At 38.0% G+C, this 11,988-nt stretch overlaps 2 protein-coding genes across 5 annotated transcripts in view; both read right to left on the minus strand.

The window, feature by feature from the left end:
• The window catches only part of LOC100120252 (serine/threonine-protein phosphatase 4 regulatory subunit 1), a 151,102-nt gene extending 150,382 nt beyond the window's left edge, over positions 1 to 720 (minus strand). The window contains exons 1-2 of the mRNA XM_001603861.6: positions 563 to 720; positions 387 to 431 (exon numbers count right to left, since the gene is read on the minus strand). Coding sequence (XP_001603911.1) covers positions 387 to 431; positions 563 to 569 — 52 coding nt within the window. The 5' untranslated portion in view covers positions 570 to 720. The remainder of the gene's footprint in view (positions 1 to 386; positions 432 to 562) is intronic.
• Positions 721 to 972: 252 nt separating this feature from the next.
• Positions 973 to 11,920, minus strand: LOC100120226 (tyrosine-protein phosphatase non-receptor type 1). Of its 4 annotated transcripts, none has more exons than XM_032595790.1 (9): positions 11,331 to 11,905; positions 9,058 to 9,219; positions 8,518 to 8,780; positions 7,814 to 8,039; positions 7,576 to 7,725; positions 7,156 to 7,324; positions 6,745 to 6,925; positions 6,529 to 6,639; positions 973 to 1,904 (listed from the first exon to the last, which is right to left on the minus strand). In XM_032595790.1, the coding sequence occupies exons 1-9, from the start codon at positions 11,424 to 11,426 to the stop codon at positions 1,838 to 1,840; spliced, it is 1,425 nt and encodes a 474-aa protein (XP_032451681.1). In that variant the 5' UTR covers positions 11,427 to 11,905; the 3' UTR covers positions 973 to 1,837. The 4 variants fall into 4 exon arrangements, with proteins under 4 accessions (XP_032451681.1, XP_001603887.2, XP_031781216.1 ...); XM_001603837.6 differs by having other exon boundaries at positions 7,573 to 7,725; positions 11,331 to 11,897; XM_031925356.2 differs by lacking the exon at positions 973 to 1,904 and having other exon boundaries at positions 3,120 to 6,639; positions 7,573 to 7,725; positions 11,331 to 11,920.
• Positions 11,921 to 11,988: the final 68 nt, after the last annotated feature.

Below are 11,988 nucleotides of genomic sequence, written 5' to 3' on the forward strand. Positions count from 1 at the left end.
ATTTCGCGAGCGGGGTAAACACACACGCGACGTTTGTTTTCGCGGACGCGACAACAGCTCGCAGAGTACGACGGAGATGCGTACAGTGGTATGGAGAGAGAGAAAGTGCGAAAGGCTCTCTCTGCACCGGAGCGACTCTCGCAGGGGTCGAGCGGCGAGTTTCTCTCGCGCGTGAACCTCGGGGATGCGGTGCATACATTGGCAGACAGAGAAACAGGTTCAAGGAGAGGAGTGAAAGTCAGAGGTGAGACAAGTGCGTAGGAGCGAGTGTAAGTAGAAAGAGGCACAGCGAGGCAAGCCGAGGTGGAGAGAGAGAGAGAGAGAGAGAGAGAGAGAGAGATAAAGAGTGATTTTTGAGAATCTGAAAGAGTGTGCGTGTGACTCACCGTCGCTCGAGTCTTCCAGCTCTGCATTCTGGAAGTAGGATACATCTGAAAGCCAAAGAAACGAGAAGACGTTTTAGAGCTGCTTGATTATAGTCAAGGGAGGCCCTCGGCCTTGTAATCGAGGGGCCCCGGGATTAAAAAGAGGCCCGAGGAGTCGTCCACAGGCACACACTCACCCGCCATCTTGCAACAAACTCTGGCGCGCTCTGCCGGCGACTGCCCTCAACCGCGAGGGGAAACACAGACGCAAGAATTGCGCGACTGATGCTAGCGTGTGTGCGATACCTATAGCTGCCGAGCTCGGGCAGCCGGGCAAGGATTGCGAATATCTACTAATACGTGTGCGCGAATATTGTTGCCGCTTGCTTGCCGGAGCATACCCGCAGGGTTCGAGAGTCGAGTTTTATCGCGCGAAACGATCGAGATCACATTGGCGCGCTTTCGACGTTTGAATTTTCGAGCTTTCGAGGCATTACTTATATACTTACTCATTTTGGCGAAGGAATGATGATGCATTGCACGCTGTACTGATGAGAAAAACTCACATCAACTAATAATGTAAAATAATAAATTCGGGTGTGTAACATATGGTATAACGACATGTTTAAAAACGTTTATTCTTTTACATTATTAATCACTACAAATTCCATATAAATCGTTAATGTCGCAAGCAGAATTTAGCTGATTCTTTTTCGTTTGTTCGTGTGAAAATCGATTGCTGGGAGATGCCGTGTCAAAGGTTGAAAGAAAAAAAAACGTACAAAATGTTACTAAAAAATTTGTCTAATTTTCAACTCAATGAAAAAAAAATCAAATTTTACAATTCAATCCAGCATTAATTTATGTACAATACCAAACGTTCATCTTGCGTAAACGAGAGATCTCAACACTTTCTTCAACAAGTACCCGCTATAAGAAGAAACACTCAGTTTACGCAGGTATACTGTCGTCACGAGGTGCCAACATCAACGTACGTGTAATTTACATACGCGCAAACTCAAGTTACACTATACCTTATGATAGTTCAATTTTTTTTCTATATAAACGTACCGAAGCCGCATTTGATAATAAATTTTTCCACATCTCTCTCTCTCTCTTTCTCTCTCTCTCTCTCTCTCACTCTTTATGAACATTTTTCTGTATAGTTTTGTACGCTAAAGTGAACAAAATCTGTGCACATTTAAGTAATCACGAGAAAGAAACAAAATCAAAAGCCCATAATACAGTCGTCATTTCTGCATAGAAAAGAAAACGGTAAAATAAAGGCAAAATTAATCCATCACAACTGAGACGAAGATTTAATCGGTCGGCTATTTAAAGGAGAGTAGCGACGAAGAATTTGCGGGAAGAGGAGCACAGTCTATACTCCGCCGCAAACACGCTCGCCGCTTAGCTGCGGCAAAATTTTGCTCGGCGCCGACGACTGACTGACTGACTGACTGATTCTCGAACTAACTCGTCGGCGACTCTGTCTCTTCTTGTGCACTTTCGTTCTGCTCGCTGGTTTCGCTTTTCGATCTGAAAGAAATCAATTTCAAAGTTGAGGTCAAACACTCAGGATTTTCTTCGCGCGCGGCAACTTTTTTTTGCGTCCGGGCGATATATTTTTTGTTTGTTGGGTGCTGTGCATTACGGATTTTTCGTCAAAACTGTGTCAATGGGGCTAATGGTCGTTATCATTATTATTATTTTTTAGCGATTGAAAATAACAAGTGACTGATCTTTTAAATCACAAGCACACTACATGTTTGGTAAAAAAATAATTGATATTATTAGTAAAAAAAAAATAAAATCGAAAAGCAGATGGTTTACCATAAACAAATTAAAACGTGCAAAAGAAAATCGTGAAATTACTGCGACACCATTTTGCGAGTTTACGTAGAGTTCGGACATGAATAGTTATGATCAACTGAAGAACGACATCTAATTAAACTCGCAAGTAAAATCCCAGATTGAACATAGTTGAGTAAAAGAAAAATTTTAAAAGCGGTTATTGAGATTTCAAAAGTCGTACACCACCTTAGTTATCAACATCACTGTATTATTCATCATTAATTAATATTATTACTATTATTAATAGAACGAGGTCATTATATTATGTGCAAAACTTCGGCCATGCCATATGCAGTATTCGAAATAATTTATTTTCTACCATTAGAGATGAGTCGCAAAAAAAGGAAAGATAAAATCAATGGCATTCGAGAAGCTGCGAAGTCTCTATAGATGGACCTATAGATGGGTCTTGAATCATCAGGTGTGTGATCTTATGCTTTTGCGAATCGATGGCTTGCAGAACTTTCGTTAATTTATAAAATTAATTTACACTTCGCACGCAAACGCTCACACACGATCAAATGCCATATTCGAATTCAGTTGTGATATTGCTTTGTCTTGCCCTATCAAGATGAGATCAATCGACGAATCATTCAAAAATTTGTTCATCATTTTTCAAGAAACTTTTCTGTTATTTTGGTTACTAGATATTTTTTCTCTCTAAAGGCTCATTCCAAAGTTTTAATACACAATGGCATTAAAAAAAATATTTCTGAATAATTTTCGCGGTGCATCTCATCTTGATCTTCGCCTATTCTACCTCGATACTCCTTATCATTGTTTGTCCTTTTTCGCGCTGCTATATGAATATATATATATATATATATATATATATATATATATATATATATATATATATATATATATATATATTCATATTCAGCATCAGCGCTGTTTTACATTAAAAGTAGCATTCGTACAGTCTCTTACAACGTTACACCGTGTATATTATAAATACAGTAACTACGAAAGTTTGAGTAGCGAGAAATAGTTTATTATTATTATTATTATTATTATTATTATTATTATTATTATTATTATTATTATTATTGTTATCATCATCTATTCTCTTCTGAATAAAGTATATCCATCTATGCATATATAGTTTGTTGCTTGGCTAGAGTCTTGCAAAATAATTTTATCTCAAGACTCATGATTTCAAAATAATCTTTATTAGATGCTAGAATTTGTATCTCTTTTTCGACGCAATGTTTATTATTCCCTGAATTTTGAAGTGTCATTTATCTTGCAGAATTATTATGCAAAACCTATGAGAAAAAATTCACTTTGCTTATGATAAGATTTCGCACACTTTGGATTGCGAGAATACTTTTCTAACTTTCCCATCAGAGGTATATATTTGCTTCGATTATATTATAAGTAGCAATCCAAGGATGTCGATTTTAATGATAACATATGTCACGATATTGTCAATTACTAAAAGATATATTTCTTGGGTAATAATGATTATCCTTATTTTAGCAAAGAAAGATGATAAATTATCTAATATCGTGAGAAAGTCTAAATCCAAATAATGCATTTTTAATTAGCGGGAAAGTATGACCGAAAACATTATTCTCCAAAAATTTATGATTCCGAAAAATATAGCTTTAAGATACTTTCTCACGAGTAAAACCACCCATTAAGCCACTAAATTACTAAAGGCGAAATCGATCCGTCTGTCCTGTTTGCTTTTATTTTTTCTGTCTTACAAGTAGGCACTTTGCTATGTTTCTGTATGTTTTTTTTTTGTTTGCTCTTTGTTGTTTGAAGTATCTCAGATATATTTGGCGTATCGAAATAACGTGTGTAGTGAAAACCATAGATCATCGTAAATTGTTCTCTATATCATGCTTTAATCCTCTGTAATTATTTTGTTTGCGCCAGGCACTCTATCGCACTTTATATTTGCTCCCTTTTTCACATGTACACACGCACTTGCAAATTATGCTTATTCTTTCATGCGATCTGCCTTAATTTTCTTTTTTTGTGTTTATCTTTGTTTCTTTTGTTTTGGAACTTTAAAGTAGCACCGTGTCTTCGTGTATTTCATTTTATTCTCTACTATGCTCTACTATACTGAATTATTGAAAAAAATCAGAAAGCATGACGAGTTGCTTCTCTTAATAAATATATTTGTATTTATATTTTTCTATTTTATGTATACAGTTAAGGATGGTGAGTTTTATGCGAGTAAATAAACAAATAGCGGATTTTAGAAAAATCTACATTTACTAAATTACTATTCTCAATGTGACTATAGTGCAAGTTATTCGACTTTTCAATAATTCAGACTCGGATCCCCTTGCCGTTTTTCTCTTTGAATGGTCAGCAATGATAAAAAAATTAATCAGCACAAATTTAAATAAGAGCATATTATGTTATCGAACCAGAATATGCACTGACTTTCTCGCCACTCGATTAAACATATTTTATTTTCTCTTATTTTCTCTCTACAGTTACATGTAAAAATTGCTTGTTAAAGGATTACGCGATTCTCCTGCTAAATCATTTTATGCCTTTCCCGCCTATGCGTTCCTCACCGAGTTGCAATACGCATTATATTGTTTCTTTCTTTCTTTTTTATTTTATTTAGAAATCAGTATATCCATACTCAGTCTTTCGTTCAGCTCAGACTATCGCAATCAACGATATTCTCACTTTTTTGTTGCTTTTCTACGTTTAATATTATATACTCTGGACGACGCTAGTCACCCACGATTAAAAAAAGGAAAAAGTAATGTATTGATACTTTTCGTCAATCTGATCAGCATTTAATTGTATCACGTATTGCTGCCCATAGACGACTTAACAGAGTTGGACTGTAAAAATTCATTGATTTACTAAACGACATAGTGAACACCTACTATTATTTTTAATAATTGTAATTTTATTGGAAAAATTTATCAGTTATATAGATCAGTTCAATCTTAACTCTTACATATAGATACTTAAATATCTAATATATTTTAAATATTGTTTCAACATTCAACAACTCCATGTGGAAGTGCAGAGGAAAACGAAAATATTGCAAATAAAAAAATTAATAAGCATGATTAAAAAATTGATTTATCATTTTCATTTTCAGGTAGTATATAAAATCAATTTCTGATCTGCCAATAAAGCTGGATTTGTTTTAACAAGTGCGACTCTTGCCTTTGTAAATATTATAATAATAATAAATAAAAATTTATACTACAATCACGGTAAAGTAGTATAGGATCATTTTACACAATTATTAAGTAACGTCATTAAATAAAGTATTTCATTATTTGTATACATAGTAGTGTGTATGTGAAGATAAAACAGATAATTTCTATGTGTTATATGCATCACAGTTGACGAAAAGACTATTTAGTATATTGTTCATAAAATTACAATCATCAAAACTGAATAATAGTATTTTATCTTTATAATACAAATATCGCCCAACTCTGCGACTAACTTCTTAGTCGCTCTCATGAAATGCGCGTGTTCTAAAAATCCACACGATAAAAAAGCCCGCGATCTCGTTCAACGATTCGCGTTGACGCTTCGTGCACGAAACTCTTGGAACGGAAAAAGGAAAATCTTCCCATTACAAGTTAATGCTTTGCACCGAACTAAATGCTTTGTATACTCTGAAAGTTACTCCTTTTAGCCTTCCATGTCTAATTGTAAGTGTAAATTTATGTACTTTTGGACAATGTTTTTTCCGTTTACCCGATGGAGGGAACCGGTAGCAATTGTCGGGTAATCAAGAGACTCCGTGAATTATAAAACAAGAAAACTTTGAAATGACGATAATAAATATACGATATCTCCCGACTACGACACGTTTTTTTCAATTCTAGGTAAAAAAATATTGTTTTCTATCAATTCGAATTTTATCGTTAGAGTCTTATTTAGAGATCAAGATTTTTGCACCGTCGGGATCTTGAAGCTCCGCGATCATTCTCATTTTTTCTTTCATTATGTTGTTTTCTTTTTATCGTTTATTATCGTTATGCATTACTCGCCCTCCCTCTGTCTATATGCGTTAACGAGTGTCACGCGACGGCAGTAGTATATCTGATCTTTTAAGCAGCTTTGAATTATCTACGCTTATTAAAATAGAGACTAAGAGTGCTGTTACCATCGCGCTTCAAATCATTAAAGTCATTTCTCATTCTTAATGTCTCTATGAAATAAGTATTAAATCTCTCTGGACTGTTTAGCATACACTCTTGTATAAGCCTAGCCGCGCAAGTAAAGGTAGCCGTAGATAGCCAGTACACCCCCACCGACAATAGCGGCGCCTAAACCTAGTGAAAGGGGCGAAAATAAAGACCTCTTGAGCTTCTGCCAATCTTCCGATTCCTTTTGTCGGCGTTTCATCTCCCGCACTTGCGCGTCGAGACGCTCCTTCTTCTCCATTCGCCGTCGGCGCAGCTCGTTCTTTCTATAGACGGGAAAATAGAAAATTAAACGTCAATGACATTTAAACAAGCCGTTTGGAAGTAGATTTTTATCGCGAAACCCGTTTAGTGTTTGAAATCCAACTTACGAGTCAGGACTGGACGGTGGGCTGTTCGTTTGAAATGAATTTTCTCCATCGCTTGTACTTTGACTCGAGGCGTTAGCATTTTGCTCGTTCACATGATTCGCCACACCGATCGAATTTGAATTGATACCTCCAGGTGGTTCGGTCGGTAATGGTTTATTAGGCGGATTGCTTACGGTATTTTCTATAATTTGCATTTAACAAAAATAATGAGTTCTACATGATTAAATAACTGAACAATGTTAAAGCTAGTTTAAGAAGTTTTTCTAGTGTTCTGCGTATGTCAAGAACTTGTCTGTTAGCTACAAATAATATAGTTGTAAATGATTAAAAAAAACTTCTGAAAACTAAACTGCTTTTGAATTAATTTTTACATTAAAAAATAATTAAAAACAAAGTAAAACGGGAGTTTACCATTTTCGGTACTGGGGCTAGGCGAATTATCTGACATCATGCTACGGGTTAAGGACTCTCCCCTCGGAGGTGGCAGAGGGGGTGGTTCATCATCATCTTCTATTGACGAATTTATGATATTGTTGACGATGTCGTAATGATTAGTATCTACATCGTTATTATCGACGTTCTGTAATGCAAACACAAGTTGAAATTTCGCTATGAATTCTTAATGCACGATAGCACAGCAGACCAATGATATTAGAGTGAAAGAAAAAAATGATCCAAACAAACACACTGCATCATACCTCAGCATGCAGGATAAAAACAAAATTGCGATTGACATAAAAAAATTCGCATAAATTAATGCAGATAAATCAACATTTAATTAAAACCTGGACTAATAGCATTGTGCTACTGTGAATTGGTATTATTTACCACGTTATTGAGTGGCAGCTGTTTAGAGCCCTCGATGATGGCAGCATAGGAAAATCTCAGTTGATCTGGCGTCTGAATCAATCCCATGCGTGACTTTCTCATTTCCAGCAAAACTTCTCTAACGTTCACGGAATTCAAGCCGTTTTCCTCGACCTGCAAGTTTTATCAAATCATCATAATCATTATTATACTGTATTATCCAAACATATTTATCTTGGAAGAAGTGTGAAAAGACACGTACCAGCACTAAACAGGTATCGACGAGGCAAAAAGTACCGGATCTACCTATGCCTGCGGAGCAGTGCACGATAGGTGGGCCGACGTTTTGATCCAGCGCGCCGGAATGCCTAACATCCGCCAAGAAGCGCAGAAACGCCGTAGGACTCTGGGGTACGCCGAAGTCCGGCCACGTGGTGTAGTGAAAGTGCAGTATATCCCTGCTCTCGTTCGTCTCGACGTCCGTTAATCTAATTAAAGACCGCGACATTTATAAATAATAATCCTAAGTGGTCGAAAGCCGGATTTTAATGACTCTAAATAACTCTGATGAAAGATGCGCGCTGCGAGCGAGAGCTGCGCTTTTGGCGACGAACCAAGTGTTCGCGCGCGTAGCCTGCAAATCTCTTGAATGGATAGCGACAAGATTCTTTGCACGTGTCTTGTATCTTTGAAAAACGTTATGCATGAATTTGAAAATTTTTTATTTCTGTGTTAATTAATCAATTATAATGCATTGAATTTGAGTAAATGCTAATCTACGTCAAAAACTATGCTCTTAGTTTATTTATAATATTCAGAATTTAAAAAAAGTTTGAGATAAACGAAATTATAATATTCTTAAAACAGTGTATATAGGCGTAGATTTAATGAAAAATATCTCTCACGTGTATTTGGAAAATACTGAATCTTTTGTTTATAAACATCAGGATTCTCAAGTGAGCTTACCTGAGAGTTCTGGTTGTGTAATCTGACGAGCTGGTTTTACTGATGTATTCCACCTTGAGATCAACGTCTGGATACATCATTGTTTGATCTGATAAATTCTCTTGGGGCCAATACTGGTGGCACTTTAGCCGATTTTTTTCAATGACTTTATTCAGCATTATTATTGCCTTACTATTTTGCTCCCACACCATTAGCCAAAAATGACCAGCTGTGTTTGGCAGTGGACCTTGTGTCAGGATATATTGTCTATTAGCACGATCCATCTGTTGAATCATACAAAATTATAATTAATAAGTTGAAATAAAACTGCTATCAAGATTTATTTTCAGCAAAAGCCTAAAAATGTTGTTACGCATCAACAGTCGAAATAAAACAGAATGTTTATTTATCTTTATGTTTGAGCTGTCGCTCAAATAAAAAATAAGTAGTTTTCAACTAATTACTAAATCATCAAAAAGTCTTTTGCATGACACAGATTTAAAAATACTACAGCTAAGAAAAGCAAAGATTCAAATAATTTTAAATGCTTGAATTTCTTACCCGGACAAGGTTGGCATTGATGTAATCACATGGTCCTCTTTTGAGGATAATCCTCGTATGATCATATGGTGACACATCTCTGTAACGATTAAAAGTCCTATTCTCTGGTTTTTTACTTTCCTCACAAGAGTAGTTATAATTGCTGCATTCATCGCGTATATACTGCAAAAATAAAAATAAAATATTAAATACACATTATCGCATAAGGCAAATTAAAAAGTAATACATTTTTAAATTGATTATTAATTGTTCTTTTAAGAAAGAATATGTTTTGGTTCACTTATGACTAAAATGAGTTCTTCTGAGAAATCCTATGAAACGGTACAAGTCATAACTATTGGAAACTCTTAATGGATTTATCAGAAAGCGTATTTCCTTTTCATACTAGGAAATTTGCAGAGGAATAATAATAAGAAACAAAAGAGACAGCATGTGTAATGCAAAAATAAGATCCTTACATAATCATTAACAATTACGGCATGGAACAATATGTCGGGAGCTATAACTATAACATTTAGCTAGAAATACAATGAAGAGGCTTGCACTTGAAAACACAAGAGCTGAAAGTGAGTCAGTAGTTAGTTTTGTATCCACAAGGACATAAGAAAAAAAACTGAAGGCTGCAAATGTGTAAAAGGGAGAGGCAATAATAAGAAAATTATAAAAGTAATGATGTTCCTAATTTTTATTGATTTATTAATTTGTTGCTCTATATACTTAAATATGATGCTTTAAACAAAAAATAAAAACATGAAAGAATCATTACACTATAAATTGTATAAAACATTTGTTCATTAACTGAAAACTTGCATTTTAATTGAGATATATAAATGGCAGCTGTCTTGACTCAAAATAAGATCTTGAGAATGAGGTTGCTCCAGTGTGGGTAGATAATGCATGGGCGGACAACACGAATGAGTATGAAAAACAGGGCCATGTGAACATTTTGTTGATCATTAATATTCAAAGAGTCTTCTCTCTTTCTCCAAGTTCATTGACTCTACCAGGAAGGGATTGGTCGCTGGTTGAAGTGCTGTTGTAACCAGAGAAGACACATAGTGGAATTACGTTAGGCAAATTGCATTAAAGAGTAGCTTTATTGGATTTGAAGATAGCTCTTTTTACACGAAGCAGTGAAAAAAACTGACTCAAAGCCATTAGCGATTGAAGCATGAATCAAATAGTCATTTTTCAATCCCATTAGTAATTGAGAGATCAAGTTGTTGTTAACTTGCTCTGTGATGCATAAGAAATTAGCAACTCTGATAAGTATGAAATAAAGTTGGAGCGAGGAGGTATCAACAAGTGTTGCATTACGATAAGGGCTTATCAAAGGAAGATCCAATAAGCCAGTTCCCATTGATAACCTACAAAAATTCGACAAATTGAATCCATCTCTCTTCAGTTGCACTATCCAGTGTAACGTTACACCTCGCATATCATATATCTGAATCATTCTGCTCGGTGAATCGATGCAAAAAGCTGCACATCAAATAGATCCGAGGCGGCGCGCGCTCCAGTGTATGTCAATGTTGACACTAATTCTTTTTTTATGCAGCACCGAACGCGCAGCCTGCAGCGGAGCTGTCCCCTCCTCGAGGGAAGAAGAGGACGAAGAAGCGGAGTAGGAGGAGAGAAGGGAAGAATACGTATACACCGGCGGAGCGTTTTTCAAGGAAAAATCGTAGCAGAAAGAACAAAAGGGGCCTTTTATGCATCAGCCTTCGGCGCACACCACCGCCGCAGCGGCGGAGGCAAGCGAGAGAGCGAGAGAGGGAGAGAGACAGAGAATTTAGTACGGGCTACGAGAGCGACGTCAGGATGACGAATACCGAGAAGGACGGAGCGGAGAGAGAGAGAGAGAGAGAGAGAGAGAGAGAGAGAGGAAGTGAGCGCAGATAAAGTACCGAGAACGTGGATGGATTGATCGGGAGAGGAACAGCGCCCGGGCCGATAAACAAACCCACGGGAAAGGGAGGCGAGCGGAGAAAGAGGACGCAGAGGAAACAACAAATTACACGCAATTACACACAGCGCAGAATGAGAAAGAGAAAGATAGGGGGGGGGGGAGAGGTGGAGCGACGCTCGGAACTGCAGCCGCGGCCTTTCTCTATAATACTTATTTCGGAGCAGAAAAAAAGTCACGCGCTAGCTCTCGTAGTCGCGGGGGTGGGAGTAGGTTATAGTAATCCATAGTAGTAAGGCGACTGGCGAAGCTTCTCTCGATGTGCCCACAAGAATGGGGGTTAGGAAGATTATACAGAGATACGCACCTGATCGAGTATACCCCAGGCGTTCTTCGAGTTGATCTCGAGATATTCGGTCTCCACGTTGCTGACCGTCGTCGTTGACGGCGTCGTCTCGCTCATTCTGACTTATACTGTCGTGCTGCTGCTGCTGCACACGCGCGCGCACACACCGTTGAGGCTCCGCACCACGCACCACTCGCCTGCTGCACAGCACTCGCACACTATAGCCGAGCGTGTTGTATACCTCGCGATGCCTGGATCGCGTTGCCGCTGCTACTGCTGGCCGCCGCGGAGGTTCCTTTTTTGGCCTCTCGAGAACACGCTCACCACTGCACAGCCCCGCTGTTCATCCTGCCGTCTGCCTCGCGTGCTCGTGGACGCCGATATACGTATGAGCTTCGGCGTGTGTAAATACGACGAATACCAGTCCGAGCAAAGCAGTCTCTCTACTCTACTACGCTACTATCGTCGTCGCCTACTGCGGCACACGCTGTAGAGCAGAGAGAGAGAGAGAGAGAGAGAGAGAGACGGACGCACGACATACATACACCGAGCGCACTGCTCCGGAATCTTGCCAAGGCACGGCGCTGCCGCATCCGCGCTGTTGCGCGCCGACAATGATGGCGGGACAGGGGGGTAGGGAGGGAGCGAGAGGAGAAGGGAGAGGGGAGGGCTATCCATA

The sequence above is a fragment of the Nasonia vitripennis genome, chromosome 1 (assembly GCF_009193385.2).
Source record: "Nasonia vitripennis strain AsymCx chromosome 1, Nvit_psr_1.1, whole genome shotgun sequence".
Lineage (NCBI taxonomy): Eukaryota > Metazoa > Arthropoda > Insecta > Hymenoptera > Pteromalidae > Nasonia > Nasonia vitripennis.